General features: G+C 39.0%; 1 protein-coding gene across 1 annotated transcript; it reads left to right on the top strand.

Annotated features, from left to right (window-relative positions):
- Positions 1-1,298: 1,298 nt before the first annotated feature.
- On the top strand, positions 1,299-23,827 carry MED21 (mediator complex subunit 21). The gene is made up of 4 exons (XM_049882719.1): positions 1,299-1,373; positions 15,848-15,962; positions 16,511-16,611; positions 17,650-23,827. Exons 1-4 carry the CDS (start codon positions 1,332-1,334, stop codon positions 17,824-17,826), a joined length of 435 nt encoding a protein of 144 aa, XP_049738676.1. The 5' UTR covers positions 1,299-1,331; the 3' UTR covers positions 17,827-23,827.
- Positions 23,828-24,142: the final 315 nt, after the last annotated feature.

Consider the following 24,142-nt stretch of genomic DNA (forward strand, 5'->3'; position numbering starts at 1 on the left):
TGTGCTTTTCCAACTAAAATTCAAACCCATTGCCATTGAGTCAATTCTGCCTTATGGTGACCCCATTTGTTAAACTGTTCTATAGGGTTTGTTTGGTTGCAATCTTTATGCAAGCAGATAGCTAGGCCTTTTGTCCACAGTGCCACTGGAGAGGTTCAAGCTGTTAGGTTAGGCATCCAGCACAAACAGTTTGGGCTACCCAGGGACTCCTCCTTCCTACTAGACACTGTGAAACGTCTATTCTCCTCTCCACCAACCCTCCCCTGCTCCTCATCCATTTATTCACTGTCACACAAACAAGAAAAGCTTATTAGTTCCCCGTGCTCACACCATACCTCTTAGCTCCAAATGCTTTCTTCCTCCTTCTCACCTTGCCAGCAGTGACTTGCCTTCGCACACTCTTCTAACAGAGTAAATACAGTACTTAATTGTTTTGGACACTTTCCATTTCACCTGTGTCAGCCTCCCAAGCACATCTATACACAATTAAAGCTCCCTAACAGCATGCACCCAATTTCCACTTTGGTAACCCCCTCCATGGCCAAAAGCAAGAGAGGAGGCACCCTAAACCAGTCCTTCCTGATTGCCTAGTGAATTTTAATTTGGATTTGTTGAGTTTAGAATCATATCCTATCTCCCAAAAAAACCCCATGGAGCGGTTCTACTCTGTACCACAAGGGGCTGCCATGGGTCGGAGTACACTCAACTGCAATGGTTTTATTATTATTGACCCCCAAGTATTCTTGAGAAACACTGGTAGCGTAGTGGTTAAGAGCTACGGCTGCTAACCAAAAGGTTGGCAGCTCCAATCCACCAGGCGCTCCTTGGAAACCGTATGGGGCAGTTGTACTCTGTCCTATAGTGTCGCTATGAGTCAGAATCAACTCCACGGCAACGGGTTAAGTATTCTTGAGTTTCTTGCAGCGTATATGCTTTGTGGTCCATTTGGAAAGCAAAGACAACATAAAAATAAGCATTCAAGGTGATGTTAAAAAATGAATACATGGGGGAAAAATCACTAAAAAACCGCAGAATCCAACAATCTCTGTAAAGTGTTTAACACCTACGACGTACTTAATACGAGAACGATTGAACCCTGGACTGTCTCCGAGTTACTCAAAATATTTCCAGTCAGACTCTCCCTCCAGTACCAGCCAGACTAAACAGTCATTAGCTAAGTCTCAGATCCTCCTCCTCTTCCTCGTCCCGCAAATTCTTCCCGATCCCACCCCTTCCAAGAACGCAGCCATGTGATTGGCCACGACGAGTCCTCGAGCAGCCCAATCGCGCACGAGCAGCTGCTTAAGCGTCCCTTTGCGTGAGGGACAAACATGGCGGACCGGCTAACGCAGCTTCAGGACGCCGTGAACTCGGTGAGGAATTTCATTCGATTAGTCTCTGTCTCTTTTTTGGGGTAAACCAAGAGAAGACAGGGGTCCTGAAAGACAAAGCGCGGAAGCAGAGAGCGGACTGAGTTAGGTCTGAGCAGAAAGCGCTCGGGGCGGTGGGAAGCCCCGTCGGGAACCCTGGGAGGTCTGAGGCCGCCCGTCGGGCAGTGCGGAGAGATGCGAGAGCCTTTCTTTTGCTGGAGATTAAGGAGAAGTGGACGCTCTCTCCTTTCTCCTGCACTGCAGCCTGAGTCTTAGGTTTCACAGTCCTGTCATGTTCTCGTTGAGAAGATTTTTATTTTCTTGTTAGTGGTGGTTATCGGCTGTCTTCTTTTGGGGGTGGGGAAGGGGAGAAGCAGAATTTTGTTCGTTTTGTACTGATCAGTTCTAACCACTCGAGGCGAGCCCCCACGGTTGATGATTGGATCTTTAATTAAAAGTTAGCCGAAAGGATTTCTGCAGTAACTTTTAGGTTGGAGTCGGGGAAGGGGGCGTGACAGGGGTTGGGAGTGATGGTGAAGTCGTTTGTGTTTTTTCTAGTTCTTTTCTAAACGCCAAAGGTCTTGTTCTATCTCTTGTCCACTCCTCATCATAGATTAAAAAAAAAAAATAGGTAGTTAATCGAACGGGGGGGTGAGAAGATGGAGCCAGTATGAACGTTCAGCATTGTATTTTAAGTGAAGGCTGGGTGCATTACCAATTTAAAAAAAAGAAAATGAGATGTACGTATGAACTTCAAGGTATTTTTCACAGCTATAAATATAGAGTTACACATATCACAGTAGCGATATGTAATGAACCTTTGAGGTCTATTTAAGATTCACCTGTTTGAAGGTTTTTCATAAATAAAATAGGAACGCTTGGAAAAGGAAAAATCAGTCATAAATAACCCTTCTGGAGTAGAAGAAGGCCATTGGCCCATTGCCAATGACGAATGCATCTTTTGATGGTGAAATAACATTCTTGCAGAAAAGTGTGGGTGTAAAGTTTAATGAACAGTTACAAAGTGAACACCTGTGAAACATTAATGAGGTGAAGAAATACATCATTACCAACATCCCAGAAATGCTTTCTCCCTCTCTTGATCTCAGTACTACCCTGACTTTTGTGATAATCTACTTGCTTTTCTTTGTTGTTTTATCATTTATGCGTGCATGCCTAAATAACAGTTTAATTTTTTTTTGAATTGTATATATATATAAATGTATTCTTTTGTGATTGGCTTCTTTCACCCAACATTTTGTGTGCGTAATAATGTGGCATTCATTTTCATAGCTTTAAAGTATTTCATTTTATTAACATGCTGTAATTGCCACTGCTTTTTTTTTTTTTTTTTTAATATTTTGTTGTGTTTCAGTGAAGGTTTACACAGCAGTTTCAGGTTCCCATTCAACAATTTCTACACCGATTGTTCAGTGACATTGGTTACTTTTTTCACAATGCGTGAGCATTCTCATTATTTCCATTCTGGTTGTTCCATTTTTGTTACAATTTTTTTTTTTTAATTTTATTTTGCTTTAGGTGGAAGTTTACAGCTCAAGTTCATTTCTCATTCAAAAATTTATACACATATTGTTTTGTGTCATTGGTTGGAATCCCACAATGTGACAGCACACTCCCCTTTTCCACCTCGGGTTCCCTGTGTCCATCCCTTCAGTTCCTGTCCCTTTCTGCCTTTTCTTCTTGCTTTTGGGCAGGGGTTGCCCATTTGGTCTCGAATATTTGATTGAACTAAGGAGCACGTTCCTCGTGTATGTTATTGTTTGTTTTATAGGCCTATCTAATCTTTGTCTGAAAAGTGGGCTTTGGGAATGGTTTCAGTTCTGAGCAGAGTATCTGGGAGCCATAGTCTTGGGGGTTCCTCCAGTTCTGTCAAACCAGTAACTCTGGACTTTTTTATGCATTTCAATTATATTTTAATTTTTTCTCCCATTCTGTTTGGGACTCTCAGTTGTGATCCCTGTCAGGGTGGTCAGTGGTGGTAACCGGGCACTGTCTAGTTCTTCTGGGCTCAGACTGTTGGAGCTCTGGGTCATGTGGTCCTTTAGTCCTTTGGGCTAATATTTTCCTTTGTCTTTGGTTTTCACGAAATGGGACCAACAGATGTATCTCAGATGGCTGCTCGCAAAATTTTAAGACCCCTGATGCTACCCACCAAAGTGATGTAGGGCATTTTCTTTATGAATTATGTTTTGCAAATTGGCCAAGATGTCCCCTGAGACTGTGGTCCCCAACCCCAGCAACTTGGTCCCTCAAGGTGTTTGGATGTGTCTAGGAAACTTCTGTGCCTTTGCTTTGGTCATGTTGTGCTGACTTCCTCTATATTGTATGTTGTCCTTCCCTTCAACAAAGTTGACACTTGTCTACTATCTAGTTTATGATTCCATGCCCCCCCCCCCACCGCCTTCTTGAGCATTTGGATTGTGTCTAGTTTATAGAAATTAGGAACAATGCTCCTGTGAATGTTGATGCCTAGATGTCTCCTGGTACACAAGTGTGCACGGCAAGCAGTTAAGTTTCTTTTACTCCATATCTTTATCAACATTTGGTATTGTCAGTGTTCTTCATTTTAGTCTTTCTGATGGATGCATAAAAGTACCTTGTGTTTTAAATTTGCGTTTCCTTGATGACTAAGGTCGCTGTGAGTACCTTTTCCTGGGATTACTGGCCACTGGAGGAGCTCCTCTTTCTTCAAGTGCCTTTCAAATCTTTTGCCCATTTTTCTTAGTCTGTTATGGCCTGTTTATGATGTTTTTATAAATAGAAATTATTAATATGAATGTAGTAAAATTTATCAGTATTTTTCTTTGTTGGTTAGGCTTTTTTGTGTCTTAAGAAATTCTTTGTTACCCCAACATCATGAATGTATTTTCTTATAGCATTATCTAAAAAATATCTTTTGTCTTTTATGCTTAGAGCTTAATCCACCTGGAATTAATTTTTGTGAGAGATTGGGATCCAATTTCATATTTTCGCCAGATAAATACCTATTTGGTCCAGCAGTGTTGTCATATTGAGTGTTCAAATATGCATGAGTTTCTTTTGAGACTCTCTTCTGAGCCATCAGTCTTTGTCCCTGAACAGTACCATACTGTCTTAATTACTATGGTTTTATGAAAATAAGTCTTGATATGTGGTAGGGCACTTCCTCTTACTTTGTTCTTATTCGTCAGTTGTGTCTTGGCCAGTATTTTAACCTTTGTACTTTTACATAAAATTTAGAATCAGCTTATCAAATTGCACTACAGAAAGAAACCACAGCCCGTTGGGTTTTTTTTTTTTTTATAAACGTATATACACTTTACTACATACTCCCACTTCCTCTCCCCCTAATGAGTCAGCTCACTCCCTCCTTCCAGTCTCTCCTTCCATGACCGTTTTCCAGTTTCTACCCTCTCTACCCTCCTGTCTCCCCTCCAGACAGGAGATGACAGCACAGTCTCAAGTGTCCACCTGATACAAGTAGCTCACTCTTCGTCAGCATCTGTCTCCCACCCATTATCCAGTCCCTTCCATGTCTGATGAGTAGTCTTCGGAAATGGTTCCTGTCCTGGGCCAACAGAAGGTTTGGGGACCATGACCGCCGGGATTCTTCTAGTCTCAGTCAGACCATTAAGTCTGGTCTTTTTATGAGAATTTGGGGTCTGCATCCCACTGTTGTCCTACTCCCTCAGGGGTTCTCTGTTTTGCTCCCTGTCAGGGCAGTCATCGGTTGTGGCCAGTCACCATCTAGTTCATCTGGTCTCAGGATGATGTAAGTCTCTGGTTCATGTGGCCCTTTCTGTCTCTTGGGCTCATAGTTATCATGTGACCTTGGTGTTCTTCATTGTCCTTTGATCCAGGTGGGTTGAGACTAATTGATGCATCTTAGGTGGCCGCTTGTTAGCATTTAAGACCCCAGACGCCACATTTCAAAGTGGGATGCAGAATGTTTTCATAATAGAATTATTTTGCCAATTGACTTAGAAGTCCCCTTAAGCCATAGTCCCCAAACCCCCGCCCTTGCTCCGCTGACCTTTGAAGCATTCAGTTTATCCCAGAAACTTCTTTGCTTTTGGTCCAGTCCATTTGAGCTGACCTTCGTGTATTGAGTATTGTCCTTCCCTTCACCTAAAGTAGTTCTTATCTACTAACTAATCAGTAAATAACCCTCTCCCACCCTCCCTCCTTCCCCGCCTCGTAACCACAAAAGTATGTGTTCTTCTCAGTTTATACTGTTTCTCAAGATCTTATAATAGTGGTCTTATACAATATTTGTCCTTTTGCCTCTGACTGATTTCACTCAGCATAATGCCTTCCAGGTTCCTCCATGTTATGAAATGTTTCACCAATTCATCACTGTTCTTTATCGATGCATAGTATTCCATTGTGTGAATATACCATAATTTATTTAACCATTTATCCGTTGATGGACACGTTGGTTGCATCCAGCTTTTTGCTGTTGTAAACAGTGCTGCAATAAACATGGGTGTGCATATATCTGTTCGTGTAAAGGCTCTTATTTCTCTAGGGTATATTCTGAGGAGTGGGTTTTATGGTAGTTCTATTTCTAACTTTTTAAGAAAACACCAGATAGATTTCCAAAGTGGTTGTACCATTTTACATTCCCACCAGCAGCATATAAGAGTTCCAATCTCTCTGCAGCCTCTCCAACATTTATTATTTTGTGTTTTTTGGATTAATGCCAGCCTCGTTGAAGTGAAATGGAATCTCATCGCAGTTTTAATTTGCATTTCTCTAATGGCTAATGATCGAGAGCATTTTCTCATGTATCTGTTAGCTGCCTGAATATCTTCTTTAGTGAAGTGCATGTTCATATCCTTTGCCCACTTTTTAATTGGGTTGTTTGTCTTTTTGTGGTTGAGTTTTAACAGAATCGTATAGATTTTAGAGACCAGGCGCTGGTCGGAGATGTCAGAGCTGAAAATTTTTTCCCAATCTGTAGGTGGTCTTTTTGCTCTTTTGGTGAAGTCTTTAGATGAGCATAGGTGTTTGATTTTTAGGAGCTCCCAGTTATCTGGTTTCTCTTCGTCATTTTTGGTAATGTTTTCTATTCTGTTTATGCCTTGTATTAGGGCTCCTAACGTTGTCCGTATTTTTTCTTCCATGATCTTTATCGTTTTAGTCTTTATGTTTAGGTCTTTGATCTACTTGGAGTTAGTTTTTGTGCATGGTGTGAGGTATGGGTCCTGTTTCATTTTTTTGCAAATGGATATCCAGTTATGCCAGCACCATTTGTTAAAAAGACTATCTTTTCCCCAATTAACTGACACTGGGCCTTTGTCAAATATCAGCTGCTCCTATGGATGGATTTATATCTGGGTTCTCAATTCTGTTCCATTGGTCTATGTGCCTGTTGTTGTACCAGTACCAGGCTGTTTTGACTACTGTAGCTGTATAATATGTTCTAAAATCAGGTAGAGTGAGGCCTCCCACTTTCTTCTTCTTTTTCAGTAATGCTTTACTTATCCAGGTCTTCTTTCCCTTCCATATGAAGTTGGTGATTTGTTTCTCCATCACATTAAAAAATGTCATTGGAATTTGGATCGGAAGTGCATTGTATGTATAGATGGCTTTTGGTAGAATAGACATTTTTACTATGTTAAGTCTTTCTATCCATGAGCAAGGTATGTTTTTCCACTTAACTAGGTCCTTTTTAGTTTCTTGCACTAGGACTTTGTAGTTTTCTTTGTATAGGTCTTTTACATCTTTGGTAAGATTTATTCCTAAGTATTTTATCTTCTTGGGGGCTACTGTGAATGGTGTTGATTTGGTGATTTCGTCTTCGATGTTCTTTTTGTTGATGTAGAGGAATCCAAGTGATTTTTGTATGTTTATCTTATAACCTGAGACTCTGCCAAACTCTTCTCTTAGTTTCAGTAGTTTTCTGGAGGATTCCTTAGGGTTTTCTGTGTATAAGATCATGTTATCTGCAAATAGAGATAATTTTACTTCCTCCTTGCCAATCCAGATGCCCTTTATTTCTTTGTCTAGCCTAATTGCCCTGGCTAGGACCTCTAGCACAATGTTGAATAAGAGCGGTGATAAAGGGCATCCTTGTCTGGTTCCTGTTCTCAAGGGAAATGCTTTCAGGCTCTCTCCGTTTAGAGTGATGTTGGCTGTTGGCTTTGTATAGATGCCCTTTATTATGTTGAGGAATTTTCCTTCAATTCCTATTTTGCTGAGAGTTTTTATCGTAAATGGGTGTTGGACTTTGTCAAATGCCTTTTCTGCATCAATTGATAAGATCATGTGGTTTTTGTCTTTTGTTTTATTTATATGGTAGATGACATTAATGGTTTTCTAATATTAAACCAGCCTTGCATACCTGGTATAAATCCCACTTGGTCATGGTGGATTATTTTTTTGATATGTTGTTGAATTCTATTGGCTAGAATTTTGTTGAGGATTTTTGCATCTATGTTTATGAGGGATATAGGTCTGTAATTTTCTTTTTTTGTGGTGTCTTTACCTGGTTTTGGTATCAGGGATATGGTGGCTTCATAGAGTGAATTAGGTAGTATTCCATCATTTTCTATGCTTTGAAATACCTTTAGTAGTAGTGGTGTTAACTCTTCTCTGAAAGTTTGGTAGAACTCTGCAGTGAAGCCATCCTGGCCAGGGCTTTTTTTTGTTGGGAGTTTTTTGATTACCTTTTCAATCTCTTGTTTTGTTATGGGTCTATTTAGTTGTTCTACTTCTGATTGTGTTAGTTTAGGTAGGTAGTGTTTTTCTAGGAATTCATCCATTTCTTCTAGATTTGCAAATTTGTTAGAGCACAATTTTTCATAATAATCTGACATGATTCTTTTAATTTCAGTTGGGTCTGTTGTGATATGGCCCATCTCGTTTCTTATTCCGGTTATTTGTTTCCTGTATTTCTTTAGTCAGTGTGGCCAATGGTTTATCAATTTTGTTAATTTTTTCAAAGAACCAGCTTTTGGCTTTGTTAATTCTTTAATTGTTTTTCTGTTCCCTAGTTCATTTAGTTCAGCTCTAATTTTTATTATTTGTTTTCTTCTGGTGCCTGATGGATTCTTTTGTTGCTCGCTTTCTATTTGTTCAAGTTGTAGGGAGAGTTGTCTGATTTTGGCTCTTTCTTCTTTATGTATGTGTGCATTTATCGATATAAATTGACCTCTGAGCACTGCTTTTGCTGTGTCCCAGAGGTTTTGATAGGAGGTGTTTTCATTCTCGTTGCATTCTATGAATTTCTTTATTGTCTCCTTAATATCTTCTATAACCCAGTCCTTTTTGAGCACGGTATTGTTCAGTTTCCAAGTATTTGATTTCTTTTCCCTGATTTTTCTGTTATTGATTTCCACTTTTGTGGCCTTGTGGTCTGAGAAGATGCTTTGTAATATTTCGATGTTTTGGATTCTGCAAAGGTTTGTTCTATGACCTAATATGTGATCTCTTCTAGAGAATATTCCGTGTGCACTAGAAAAAAAAGTGTACTTTGCAGCTGTTGGGTGGAGTGTACTGTAAAAGTCTATGAGATCAAGTTGGTTGATTGTAGCCATTAGGCCTTCCGTGTCTCTATTGAGCTTCTTTCTGGAAGTCCTATCCTTCTCCGAAAGTGGTGTGTTGAAGTCTCCTGCTATAATTGTGGAGGTATCTATCTCACTTTTCAATTCTGTTAAAGCTTGTTTCATGTATCTTGCAGCCCTGTCATTGGGTCCTGTTGAGATTTTGATTGCACAGAATTTATAGCCCTTCTTGGGCAGAAGTAACATCTTTATGTACTGAATCTTCTAATCCTTGAACAAGGGATATTGTTCTTGTTGGGTGTCATCAAGTCAATTCCGACTCATAATGACCCCATGTGACAGAATAGAACTGCCCCATAGGGTTTTTTTGGCTGTAATCTACAGAAGCAGATCGCCAAGAGTTTTTCCTGGCAGAGCCGCTGGGTGGGTTTGATCTGCCAGTATTTTGGTTAGCAGCCAAGTGTTTAAGCATTAAGCCACCAGGCTCCTTTTCAAGGTATATTTTTCCATTTACTTAAGTCTTCTTTATTTCTTCCAATAAGTCTGTTGTCTATTAAAGATCAAGTCTTGCAAGTAACTGTCTTTACTTTGATCTTTCTGATTATTCTTTCTCTTATTTACTATGCCTAAATGGAAAGTATGTGCAATCCAAAGAGTGCATATACTTACTATTTTTAGGAGTTAAGTAGTTTTCCATTGGTAGCTGTATTTCTCATTGTCCTTCTGATTATAATTTCATGTCCCAGGTGACTATGGAAAGAGATTATGCTGACTGGAAACCCTATTCCCCTTGTCAGTTTTTCCTCACTGTTGACATTTTTGTTAACATTGCAGTCTTTGTACATTTAAAGAGATGGGTCTCTTTCTAAGAAACTGATCTACTTTGTGAATAAAATTGGAGCTTTACGACTGAGAGGGTCAGTCCCTAAATTTTGATGAATTCACCAAGGTAAATGCTGCTTTGCAGTGGCTTGTCTGGACTGCCTGCCATCCTCTCACAGGAAGATACTCTTGAGGTTTTACAAAATCCAATTGTAATGATGCTGCTGGATAGAGATGTTATTTTAGGGAAATTTTGCATATTCATACATATCACGTAACTAGAATAATAATACCAAAAAAAAAAAAACCAAACCCACTCCATTGAGTCGATTCCAACTCCTAGTGACCCTATTGGACCGAGTAGAACTGCCCCGCAGGGTTTCCAAGGAGCACCTGGTGGATTCAAACTGCCAACCTTTTGGTTAGCACTCGTAACTCTTAACCACTACTCCACTGGGGTTTCCACTAGAAGAATAGTAAGGACAAATTGAATAAGGGGTTAACTCCAGGTTGTTGTTGTTAGGTGCCATTGAGTCGGTTCCAACTCATGGCGACCCTGTATACAACAGAATGAAACACTGCCCAGTTCTTTGCTATCCTCACAATCATTGTTATGCTTAAGCCCATTGTTGCAGCCACTGTGTCAGTCCATCTCGTTGAAGGTCTTCCTCTTTTTCGCTGACCTACTTTTTCAAGCATGATGTTCTTCTCCAAGGACTTGATCCTTCCTGACAACATGTCCAAAGTATGTGAGACGTAGTCTCGCCATTCTTGCTTCGAAGGAGCATTCTGGTTGTACTTCTTCCAAGATAGATTTGTTCATTCTTTTGAATGAACAAATTCATTCAATATTCTTCTCCAACACCACAATTCAAAGGCGTCAGTTCTTCTTCATGCTTCTTTCTTTCTTTCTTTTTTTTTTTTTTAATGTTTATTGTGCTTTAAGTGAAAGCTTACAAATCAAGTCAGTCTCTCACGCAAAAATTTATATACACCTTTTTATATACTCCTACTTGCTCTCCCCCTAATGAGATAGCACGCTCCTTCCCTCCACTCTATTTTCGTGTCCATTTGACCAGGTTCTGACCCCCTCTGCCCTTTCATCTTCCCTCCAGACAGGACCTGCCCACATAGTCTCATGTGTCTACTTGATCAAAGAAGCTCACTCTTCACCAGTATCATTTTCTACGCAATAGTCCAGTCCAATCCCTGTCTGAAGAGTTGGTTTGGGAATGGTTCCTGTCTTGGGCTAACAGAAGGTCTGGGGACCATGACCTCTGGGGTTCTTCTAGTCTCAGTCACACCAATAAGTCTGTTCTTTTTATTCTTCTGCCTTCTTTATTCATCGTCCAGCTTTCACATGCATAGGAGGTGATTGAAAACACTGTGGCTTGGGTCAGGCGCACCATAGTCTCCAAGGTGACATCTTTGCTTTTCAGCACTTGAAAGAAGTCTTTTACAGCAGATTTGCCCAATGCGATGTGTCTTTTGATTTCTTAACTGCTGCTTCTATGGCTGTTGATTGTGCATCCGGGTAGAATGAAATCCTTGACAGCTTCAGTCTTTTCTCCGTTTATCATGATGTTGCTTATTGGCCCAGTTGTGAACATCTCTGTTTCTTTATGTTGAGTTGTAATCCATACTGAAGGCTGTGGTCTATGATCTTCATCAGTAAGTGCTTCAAGTCCTCTTCACTTCCAGCAAGCAAAGTTGTGTCATCTGCATAACGCAGGTTGTTAATGAGTCTGCCTCCAGTCCTGATGCCCAGTCCTTCTTCATAGAGTCCAGCTTCTCAGATTATTTGCTCAGCATAGAGATTGAATAGATATGGTGAAAGGATACAACCTTGATGCACACCTTTCCTGACTTTAAACCACACAGTATCCCCTTGTTCTGTTCAAATGACTGCCTCTTGATCTGTGTGCAGGTTCCTCATGAGCCCAATTAAGTGTTTTGGAATTTCCATTCTTCGTAATTTTATCCACAGTCGAATGCCTTTGCACAGTCAATAAAACACAGGTAAACATCCTTCTGGTATTCTCTGCTTTCAGCCAGGATCCATCTGACATCAGCAGTGATAGCCCTGGTTCCGCATCCTCTTCTGAATCTGGCTTGAATTTCTGGCAGTTCCCTGTCAGCTGCTTTTGAATGACCTTCAGCAAAACTTTACTTGCGTTTGATATTAATGATATCGTTTGGTAATTTCCACATTTGGTTGGATCACCTTTCTTGGGAATAGGCATAAATATGAATGTCTTCCAGTCAGCTAGCCAGGTAGCTGTTTTCCAGATTTTTTGGCATAGACGAGTGAGTACTTCCAGCACTGCATCTGTTTGTTGAAACATCTCAATTGGTATTCCATCAATTCCTGGAGCCTTGTTTTCGCCAGTGCCTTCAGTGCACCTTGGACTTCTTCCTTCAGTACCATTGGTTCCCATTGATATGGTACCTCCTAAAATGGTTGAACGTTGACCAGTTCTTTTTGGTATAGTGACTGTATTCTTTGCATCTTCTTCTGATGCTTCCTGCGTCGTTTAATATCTTCCCCATAGAATCCTTCAGTATTGCAACTCGAGGCTTGAATTTTGTCTTCAGTTCTTTCAGCTTAAGAAATGCAGAGCCTGTTCTTCCCTTTTGGTTTTCCAGTTCCAGTTCTTTGCACATGTCATTATAATACTTTACTTTGTGTTCTCGAGAGGCCCTTTGAAATCTTCTGTTCAACTCTTTTCATCATTTCTTCCTTTCACTTTAGCTACTCGATGTTCAAGAGCAAGTTTCAGAGTCTCTTCTGATACCCATTTTGACCTTTTCTTTCTTTCCTGTCTTTTTAATGACCTCTTGCTTTCTTCATGTATGATGTCTTGATGTCATTCCACAACTCTTCAGGTCTTTGGTCATTAGTGTTCAATGCGTCAGATCTATTCTTGAGATGGTCTCTAAATTTAAGTGGGATATACTCAAGGTTGTACTTTGGCTCTCGTGGACTTATTCTAATTTTCTTCAGTTTCAACTTGAACTTGCCCATGAGCAATTGATGGTCTGTTCTGCAGTCGGTCCCTGGCCTTGTTCTGACTGTTGTTATTGAGCTTTTCCATTGTTTCTTCCCACGGATGTAGCCTATTTGATTCCTGTGTATTCCATCTGGCGAGGTCCATGTGTATAGTCGCTGTTTATGTTGTTGTAAAAGGTATTTTCAATGAATAGGTTGTTGGTCTTGCAAAATTCTATCATGCAATCTCCGGCATCATTTCTATCACAAGGCCATATCTTCCAACTGCCAATCCTTTGTTTCCAACTTTTGGATTCCAGTCTCCAGTAATCATTGATACATCCTGATTGCATATTTGATTAATTTCAGACTGCAGAAGTTGGTAAAAATCTTCAATTTCTTTCTTCATCTTTGGCCTTAGGGGTTGGTGCGTAAATTTGAATAATAGTCATACTAGCTGGTCTTCCTTGTATGTGTATGGATGTTATCCTATCACGGACAGAGTTGTACTTCAGGATAGATCTTGAAATGTTCTTTTTGACAACGAATGCAACACCATTCCTCTTCGAGTTGTTCCCCACATTGTGGACCATATGATTGTCTGATTCAAAATGGCCAATACTAGTCCATTGCAGCTCACTAATGCCTAGGATATCAATGTTTCTGCATTCCGTTCATTTTTGACGACTTCCGACTTCCCTAGTTCCAATTATTAATGGATGTTTGCAGCCATTTCTTCTTATTTTGAGGCACGCCACATCAGCAAACAAAGGTCCTGAAAGCTTGACTCCATGTCATTAAGGCCGACTCTACTTTGAGGAGGACAGCTCTTCCCCAGTCATCTTTTGAGTGCCTTCTAACCTGAGGGGTCATCTTCTGGCAGTATATCAAACAATGTTCCGCTGCTATCCATACGTTTTTTACGGGCTGAATCATTTCAGAAGTAGATTATCGAATCCTTCTTCCTAGTCTGTCTTAGTCTGGAAGCTCAGCTGAAACCTGTTTGCCATGGGTGACCCTGCTGGTATTTTAAAAATCGGTAGCCTAGCTTCCAGCATCACAGTGGTCTGACAAACTGATAGACACATGGGTGAACTCCAGGTTAGGCATGCTGATAATGGTGTTTTGGAGAGAAGCATCTAGGTTAACTTAACTAGTATGAGTATTTACTGTGTAAATAAACTGTTGTTTTCATTACCATTACACTGTATCAGAGAGACATTCCTCAAGGAGTTTATGTTCTGATTAGAAGGATATCATATACTCAGACATTTAACTGATGCAAAAACAGTATGTGGCTAGAGAGTTATAATGAATCCAGTGCTTTAGCATAAGTGCTGAAGGAAATTGGAATATAGAGTGATATGAACTAAAATATAGGGAGTCTTCTCAGCATTTTTCCCAGTTTGATAATTTGTATAATTATTAACATTTCTTTTACCCTCTAGCCTGAAAACTCCATGAGGGCAGAAGCTGTGTCTTACTCATTATATCTCTAGTGTGTGTGTGTGTGTGTGTATATATGTGTGGGTGTGTATAAAATACATATAGTTGACTCTTGACACACGTTTGTTGAATAAAATGGATCTTGAAAGCTTTTGGACGATGGAGCATATAGCCACTGTGTTGAATTTGTGTGTGTGTGTGTTTTTTTCAAAACAACATTGTGATATGAGGATATTCCCGATTTAAAAATGAAAAACACTATTTAGGTTGAAGTAGTATTAGAGTCCAGGTTTGTACAACTTCTGAGCACTTACTACTCCGTTACAAATAGCAAAAACATGAGCAAAGCAGCTCTGGATGAACAAAAACAGTCAGGAATGAATTTATGACTAGTCAGGTAAATATGAGGGAATAGTGAAAAATGAATTAGTAGAGTTGATTTAGGTTATTGAAAGCCTTGAAACAGCCTTGAAGAGTTGGAGATTTATCTTGAAGACCATGGGACAGTGAACTTAGAATTTTTGAGCAGGGTAAAATAACACAGAGCATTAGAAAACAGGCTATTCTAACAATTCTGGTGTGAGATAATTAGTTGAACTAAGGCAGCAACAGTCATGATTAAAAAAAAAAGAGGGAAAGATTTGTAATATTAGCAGATTTGAAGGTGAAGGAAAACTAAGTCTCAAGTTACTGGCTGAAGAGAATCTCAATACAAATTGGAGATTAAACAGAAGAAACCAGTTTTTCGAGGAGTTGACTTTAAGTTCTGTAATGGAAATAACGGCAGAGAAAAAGTTCAGTGGAAATGTTTATTCATTGCTTAAAAATAAGGGATCGAGGTTTGAGAGATCAGGACTAGGAGTAGCAAGAGAAGTTGGCAGGGAGGTTGGTAGGTGTTTATTTTGGGTTTGGTATTCTCAATCTTCTTCAAAGCTGCTTAAGAAATACTTTTAGAGCACCAGGGATTTACAACTTGAGTCATGGACAGATACATTTCTGAATACATCAGGTGCATTCTGAAGCAGTCTTTTTCCTGACTTTTTTTTTTTTTTTAATCCTTGTAACTTCTCTGGTGTCAGAAAAGGAAACATTAACTTTATACGTAAGTCGCACACTTTTGTATTAACCCTGGAGCCATGCTTAGATTTTGCCAGTCAAATTTGCTCTTCCCCTATCATTAACGAGAAAATGTCTTTGTTGCTTGCAATAGGTATTGGCATATATCTCTTATTCTATTACCTTCAGAAGAAAAGAAGGATCATTTTATATTTCATTTTTACTACTACAACTAAACTGATGTCAGATTTAATACCAACTAGATTAATGCCAAAATTAGTTTCTTTCCATGATTAAGACATTTAATCATTGTTAATAACTGGCTTATTTTATCGAAAATTAAAAAAAAAAAAAAAAAAAAACCTGTTGCCATCGAAGTTGATTCTGACTTATAGTGACCCTGCAGGACAGAGTAGAACTGCCCTGTAGGATTTCCAAAGGAACAGCTGGTGGATTCTAACTGACGACCTTTTGGTTAGCAGCCTGAGCTCTTAACCACTGTGCCACCAGGACTCGTATTGAAAACTACTCCTTTCTATTTTATTCCGTTGCTCAGAGGTCATTATTATAGAAATGTATTACTGTTTTCATTACCAATAAAATCCTTAAACTTGATAAGTCCTTTCTAACCTTGACATGTTTTCTTTGGTCTCAAGCTTGCAGATCAGTTTTGTAATGCCATTGGAGTGTTGCAGCAGTGTGGTCCTCCTGCCTCTTTTAGTAATATTCAGACAGCAATTAACAAAGATCAGCCAGCTAATCCTACAGAAGGTAAATAGAGATTTTTTTTGGCTTCTCTCAGTTGACTTTCACATATCTCATAATACTTTGAGACTTATTGAGAAATTCAACTTATTTAATATGGCTTTTTCTAGCAATGTTATTGTTATTTGAGAATATTACTATAAATTTTATTTGTCATAAAAGAAGTGAATTAAGTCAATTCACATAACATCTCATAATTCTCTTCATTTCAAGTATCCGATTGTCACTCACTTAGAGGAGACTTTATAGAATTTAGCTGAATTTACTTGAGGGGCCTTAATAAGATATCCCATTTACAAATTTATTCAAGTGACTGCAATATTGTGCTAATAAACAAAATAACAATTATGCTAGTTCAAAATTTGAGTTAATATTAAGGCTAATTCTTAGTTATATATGTAATAGGGCTTATATGCTAACATTAAATTTTAATCATTAGAAACCTGGTACAGAAAATATTATCTGATGTTTTCTGTTTCATTACTTAAAATTTAATTTTGGCTTCTAAAAACTTGAGATTTTTTAATATCTTCTTTAATAATATCTTTCTCTAGAGTATGCCCAGCTTTTTGCAGCACTGATTGCACGAACAGCAAAAGACATAGATGTTTTGATTGATTCCTTACCCAGTGAAGAATCTACAGCCGCTCTACAGGTAAAAATCCCTTTTCCTTTGAGAACATTGTTAGTAGTAGAGAGTTGTGAATTAAAAGAGATAGATTTAATACCTTCTGTTATAATATTCAAAGTTACTTTAAGATTAAATTTTAAAAAGAGAGTTTTTATTAATTGTGAGGCATTGTAGGGTATAGATGACTATGCCGAATATGTGTGTGTGTGTGTTTGTATATTCATACGTATACACACCAAACCAAAAAAAACAAACGCATTGCTGTCGAGTTGATTCCGGCTCATAGCAGCCCTAGAACAGAGAGTAGAACTGCCCCATTGAGTTTCCAAGGAGTGCCTGGTGGATTAAAACTGCTGACCTTTTGGTTAGCAGCCATAGTGCTTAACCACTACGCCACCTGGGTTTCCATGTATACACACAGATATGCATATATGTTTGTCCAGTCTCAGTGTGTAAGGAAACCTCCTCTTTTCCTCGATTTGTCTCCTTTTCTAGCAGAGAATTAAAAGGAGGATGGCATTCTGGGTGTGGAGTAAAATAGTAGTATCCAAAAGCAGTATAGAAAGGAATCACATATAGACATCTAGAGACCTCTAAATGAAAATCCATTTTTTAAAAATAATTCACAGAAAGAAAACTCTTAGAAGTTACCTGTTTTTTTAAATTTTCCCTCTGAAAAAATCTGTCCACAATGGTCAGAAATTTACCCAGATTTAGAAGTACAGGCATTCCTGCATTTACAAACGAGATCTGTTCCTAAGTCTGTCTTTAAGTTGAATTTGTAGGTAAATCGAAGCAGGCACACACGGTTCTTATTTAGCGTCAGTCAGATGTTTGTTACAGTATGTATTTTACCTTTCTATGCATGAGCATCACAAAGGAATGTGTGTATTTGTTATTATGAACCATAGTATTTAACTCAAATTTTTAATATAATAGGCTTTATGGCAGTCCCTTCTTAAGTACAAGTTGTCATAGTTCTACTGCAGTTTCTTTCCTTCTCAACTGTTAGTCTCCAAATTTTTCATTTCTGTAAATATTTTTAATTTGTTTTTTATGAAGGCTGCTAGCTTGTATAAGCTAGAAGAAGAAAACCATGAAGCTGCTACGTGTCTGGAGGATGTTGTCTATCGAGGGGATATGCTTCTGGAAAAGATACAAAGTGCACTTGCTGATATTGCACAATCACAGCTGAAGACAAGAAGTGGTACCCACAGCCAGTCTCTTCCAGACTCATAGTGCCACCATAACCATGTGGCTGGGAAAAGAACTATTTCAGTGCAGCTAAAAATTCTGCATCAGGTTTAGATGTAAGCCTTAACCAACAGTTACAGGAAAACATTAAGCACTATAATGTGTGTTACCTTTGTAGCTATTTTTAATCATCTTCTATTTTCACTCTTGATAAATAAGCTTGTAAAATTGTGATTGAACCAGCGTTAAGCCATCATATACCATCATTTTTATTAGCTGAATGAGGTTATTGGGGCAGATACTACATTCATTGCCGTAGTATAATTAAACAGATCCATTATAAAATTCTGTTGTGACATAATTTCTGTCTTTATTTGTCATATTTCTGTAGTCCATTTACAAATCAAAACATCTCTCAAGCCAGAGGAGAGGTGTTAAGTGGAGAGATACAGGATATTTCAATTTAGTTTGCTATCCTTTTGTCTGTTTAGAGGTGGTGGTGTATAAATTTGGAGCTTTGAGCAGGGAACGTTTCTAAAACTGTTGCTTTTAAGAAACTGAAAGGATTAGTGTGGCAGGGTGAGAGATTAGGTCACTTTTATGCAAACCTTTTCCTTTTCTAGGACCTCATGCCTATCCTCATTCATCTCTACATTTTTCTACTAAAAAATCCTCTTCTCTGTGTGTGGAATTTCCATTCTGAGAAAATTTTCCTTTATCCTGAACTATTTTTCTCCTATCTTTTCACTTGCTTACCTTTTTTATTTTTCTCAATTTGTTTGTCATCACTGTGAAGTGTATTTCTTGAGTCGATTGCTTCTCATTCTCTTACCTGAATGTACTGTCTTCTGGTTTTACTTCTCAATCCTTATCGCTGAGAATATACTTCTCCTCTGTCATTTTCTTTGATACCATTTTCTCCATCCCACCTCAGCTTGTTATTAGCATTTGTGTCAGCATTCTCAATTATGATTACTCATCGAATTCTTGGATCGCTTTGAATATACTGATTATCTCCACTGGCAAGCTGGACTTGGAATGTGTTTCACACTGTAACTGGTTCTGTCTTCTGAGGCTGCATTTTTTCAAAATATTCTGAGGTACATATGCAGCAATCTGTTGCTACCCAGAGTTTAAGTTCCTGGAGAAAGCTCAAGAACAATAGTCTGAGCCCTCTGTCTCTTATTTCATAATCAAGTTCTTGAAAAATACTTTGTTTCAGAGTTCAGGAGCACCAGTATTGGCTCCAAAAGCTTCAGCAATTTGTTGGCTAGTCCTAGAAATTTTAGAACTTTCCATTTTTTTGTGTGTATTGTCATTGAAGTTTAATAAAAAGCACTTCACTATCAAAGACATTTGACATGAATCTGTACCCTTCTTTATTTTATAGTTATTGGAGGAGAAGAAAAGTGATTTTCAGCTAGGAGAATCAAGTAAGACTTAATAAAAAGCCCAAAACTCAGAAGGAGGGGAACTTTCCAGTCAGAGGCACTGTGTCTGAACAGAGTGAAGCAAGCGTTTTTTTTTTCTTTTCACTCTGTCCTCCCGCCCTTTGGCTCTAGATATGGCCACACTTGTTCAAAGTGTGCAGCAGAGTGGGGTAACCAAAATCCCAGACTTTTGGCTGGAGGACTGCAAAGGCGAGCCCCACGGAACTAGAAAGTATCAGACTGTGGAAAAGGGAGGATCTTTGGAAAACCACTCACAAAAATTGTTTGTGAGCATCTGCTCATCCACATGTGTGGATGTGACTCTTAACAGTGTAGACAGATTTTGAGAAATGAACTACAGGAGAGATTGCGGGCCAGATCCCAGACTGGCCCCTGAATGGTGCATACACAAAACAGATCCCAACAGCACTGTGAAGATTTTGAGAACAGACACTGATTGGAAATACAGCCCACAGTAGCAGGCTGGAAATTGTGGCCTGAATCCAAGTGAGTCAATTGCCTTCTAAGACAAAAAGAAAAAAATGCTACGTAGGATTTAAACAAGATCTTAGAAACTCATATACTCAAAATGTCCTGGATATAATCCAAAATTGCTCAGCAAACAACTGGAGTTGTTAACTCATAGGAAAAGACAACAAATGCCAATACCAAGAAGACACAGATGTTGGAATTATCTGACAAAGACTTCAATATAAAAATACTCCACTGGCAAGGGAGAATGAAGAAAACCAAAGACACAAGGGAAAGATTAGTTCAGAGAACTAATGGACCACAACTACCACAGCCTCCACCAGACTGAGTGCAGCACAACTAGATGGTACCTGGCTACCACCACTGACTGCTCTGACAAGGGATCACAATAGAGGGTCCCGGACAGAGCCAGAGAAAAATGTAGAACAAAATTTTAACTTGTAAAAAAAAGATCAGACTTACTGGCCTAACAGAGACTAGAGAAACCCTGAGAGTATGGGCCCCAGACACCCTTCATTTCATTGAGGAAGTCACTCCTGAGGTTCACCCTTCAGCCAAAGATTAGACAGACCCATGAAAGAAAACAAGACTCAAGGGGCACACCAGCCCAGGGCAAGGACTAGAAGGCAGGAGGGGATAGGAAAGCTAGTAATAGGGGAGAGAGTTGACATGTCATGGGGTTGGTAAACAATGTCACAGAACAATATGTATACTAATTGTTTAATGAGAAGCTAGTTCTGTAAACTTTCACCTAAAGTACAATTTTAAAAACAAACAAACAAAAAATGCTCCAATGGGAAGGGTGAGCACTCTTGAATAGAAAGATAGTCTCAGCAAAGAAATAGAAGAAACAAATGGAAATTTTAGAACTAAAATATACAGTAAGTGAGATAAGAAACTCACTGGGTCGGCTCAATAGCAGAGGAAGGATAGAGAAGTGAGAGAAATTGAAGATAGATGAATAGAAATTATCCAGTATTAATAACAATAAATCAATACAAATTAACAGAGCCCTAGGGACATATGGGATGGTAAGAAAACCTAATAAGGTGAAAGTGCTGGGCTGAAAAAAGCATGTGGAAATTATAGTGAGAGACATGAACTCAGGATTCAAGAAACTCAGCAAACCCTGAACAAAGAAATCCACACACACATTTCATAATCAAATTTCTGAAAAGATAAAAAATATTGAAAGCAGCTATATAGAGGTATATACATTGCCTACGGGGAGACGGTGATGCAGGTTGTTAGTGAGTCTTCCTCCAATCCTCATGCCCCATGCTTCATTTAGTCTGGCTTCTTGGATTGTTTGCTCAGCATACAGATCAAATGAGTATGGTGAAAGGATACAAGCCTGATGCACACCTTTCCTGATTTTAAACCACTCAGTATCCCCTTGTTCTGTTCTAACGACTGCCTCTTGATCTATGTACAGGTCCCTCATGAGCACAATTAAGTGTTCTGGAATTCCCATTCTTTGCAATGTTATCCGTAATTTGTTATGATCCACACAGTTGAATGCCTTTGCATAGTCAATAAACACAGGTAAACGTCTTCCTAGTATTCTCTACTTTCAGCTAAGATCCATATGACATCAGCAGTGATAACCCTTCTTCCATGCCATCTTCTGAATCCTGCTTGAATTTCTGTCAGTTCCCTGTCAAAGTCCTGCTGCAACTGTTTTTGGATTATCTTTAGCAAAATTTTACATGCATGTGATATTAATGATATTGTTCGATAATTTCTGCGTTCAGTTGGATCACCTTTCTTGGGAATGGGCACGCATATGAATCTCTTCCAGTCAGTTGGCCAGGTAGCTGTCTTCCAGATTTCTTGGTATAGATGAGTGAGCACTTACAGTGTTGCATCCATTTGTTGAAACATCTCAACTTGCATATGAGCAACTGATGATCAGTTCCTCAGTTGGCCCCTGGCCTTGTTCTGACTGATGATATTGAGCTTCTCCATCATCTCTTTCCACAGATGTAGTCGATTTGATTCCTGTATATTCCATCTGGTGAGGTCCGTGTGTATAGTCGCTGTTTATATTGTTGAAAAAGGTATTTTCAATGAACAGGTTGTTGGTCTTGCAAAATTTGATCATGCAGTCGCCAGCGTCGTTTCTGTCCCCAAGGCCATTATTTTCCAACCACTGATCCTTCTCTGTTTCCAACTTTCACATTCCAACTCCAGTTATCAGTTCATCTTGATTCCATGTTTGATCAATTTCACTACAGAAGTTGGTAAAAATCTTCAATTTCTTCATCTTTGGCCTTGGTAGTTGATGTATAAATTTGAATAATAGTCATATTAACTGGTCTTCCTTATAGGCGTATGGGTATTATCCTGTCACTGACAACATTGTACTTCAGGATAGATCTTTTTGACAATGAGCACAATGCCATTCCTCTTCAATTTGTCATTCCCAGTGTAGTAAGACCATATGATTGTCTGATTCAGAATCTCCAATACCAGTCCATTTCAGCCCACTAATGTCTGTGTTACTGTCTTTTAAGTGTTCGTTTCATTTTTGGTAACTTGAAATTTTTCTAGATTCATACTTTGTACATTCCATGTTCCAATTATTAATGGATGTTTGCAGCTGTTTCTTATTTTACGACATGCCACATCAGCAAATGAAGGTCTTGAAAGCTTTGCTCCATTAAGGTCGACTCTACTTTGAGGAGGCAGCTCTTCCCCAGTTGTATTTTGAGTGCCTTCCAACTCGAGGGGCTCATCTTCCAGCACTGTATCAGACAATGTTCTGCTGCTATTCATAAGGTTTTCACTGGTCAGTTCTTTTAGAAGTTGATCGCCAGGCCCTTCTTCCTAATGTGTCTTAGTCTGAAAGCTCTGCTGAAATCTGTTCATCATGGGTGACCCTGCTGGTATTTGAAGTACTGATGGCACAGCTTCTGGCATCACAGCAACACACAAGCCACCCCAGTACGGCATCCTGACAGATGAGTCCACAGTAGACAACCAAAAATACCACTTCTCTGCACACTGGAATGATGTCCCTTCATACTTATCCTTTGGGACCATCTCTGATCAGGGCTATGATTGTTGCCATATATAAATATATAAAAGAAAATATATATGTTATATTAAATCCATATAAAATCTAGAAATTGGGGTTGTGACTGTATTGTGATTAAAGTCAGACTTTTATTGACTAGATCTACAGTAACCATGAAATGGTTCAGGAAACCACCCTACTCACTATGGGATGAACCTGAACCAAAATGCCATTAATACTTGATCATTCTAAGCCTCTGCTCTGACTAGTAACCTATAGAGCTTCTTGGGTCCCCAGGAATTAGTGACAGCTACTGCCCCAAATCCCCAAAAGTAAGTATTTCACTTTCCTTATGTACAGTCACCCTAATAAATGACTGCAGATCCTTTTGGATAAAGCTAGGAAGAAGATCTTTGCATAGTTTTGGCAGTCTAGCAGGGTCTTTTGTCAAGGGAACTCAACTTCTTCACTGGAGGGTCTTTGGTTCTGTGACCTGCCTTTAGTCTAGAAATTGGATAAGGGGCTGTGACTCTATTATGGTGATTAAAGTCAAGCCTCTTATTGTTTCATTATATAAATCAAGATTTTAGAAGCCTTGTTCTCAACTTCTAGGGACACCATGATCAGTAAATTAACACCAAAATTTTTTGTAGGTGAAACCATTTTGATTACTGCTTTGGCGCTGCTGTCCATTATGTTAGCCAAACTCACTTTGTCTCTGGAGGTTAAGTCTTTCCACTTTTCTCCTCCCAATCCATCTCCCATCATATCCATTGAATTTAAAGGGCCAGTTTTAATGGGAGTGTCTTTTACTATCATTCCTAACCTTCAGTAACAGCCATTACAGAATCTTTCAAAGATGGTATTACTCCTCTTGCCGGTGATTTTGTTTGAAAGTGCTGATGAAAAGAATGTCCTCTGAGCCCTTCCAGCAGATATAGAGTTTGAGTGAACAGGTCATACATAATAAATTCACGCCAGCATTTCTTTCTCCTTGAGTCTTAGACTACCATTCTCTATATACCAGCGATGTTTTGGCACTTCTCATTTAGTGCAAGTTACCCTTAGATACAAATACTAACAAAACAAGTGATTACAAGTGATAAGTAACTTTTACCATGGGCTGTAATTGCTCCATTTATCACAGTAATTGGGATATTAATACCTTTTAATATAGTCAGATCAGAGAATTCCAGTTTCTCATCCTTAAAGTTCTATGTCCCTGTTACTACTTCTGGTACCAAAACTATCAGTGAGAGCTTAGCTGTGAGAAAACAGTTACAGCAAATATTACAGGAATAAGAGATGTGATAAAGGAATTAGAGTTTACACAAAAGGTGGAAGGAGCTGGAGAAGTTAAAGACTGGAAGGAGAAAGTCAGAGGATCAGTAAAACACTAACTGCATCATCCTAAAGCAAT

Source organism: Elephas maximus, chromosome 4 (assembly GCF_024166365.1).
Source record: "Elephas maximus indicus isolate mEleMax1 chromosome 4, mEleMax1 primary haplotype, whole genome shotgun sequence".
Taxonomy (NCBI): Eukaryota; Metazoa; Chordata; class Mammalia; order Proboscidea; family Elephantidae; genus Elephas; species Elephas maximus.

What these genes read in the sequence shown, in the direction of transcription:
- MED21 (XM_049882719.1), top strand. Translation starts at nt 1,332, where the DNA reads ATGGCGGACCGGCTAACGCAGCTTCAGGACGCCGTGAACTCG. An exon ending in GCCAGCTAATCCTACAGAAG is followed by an intron (nt 15,963 to 16,510) that starts GTAAATAGAGAT and finishes ATCTTTCTCTAG; the next exon opens with AGTATGCCCAGCTTTTTGCA. An exon ending in AATCTACAGCCGCTCTACAG is followed by an intron (nt 16,612 to 17,649) that starts GTAAAAATCCCT and finishes TTTTTTATGAAG; the next exon opens with GCTGCTAGCTTGTATAAGCT.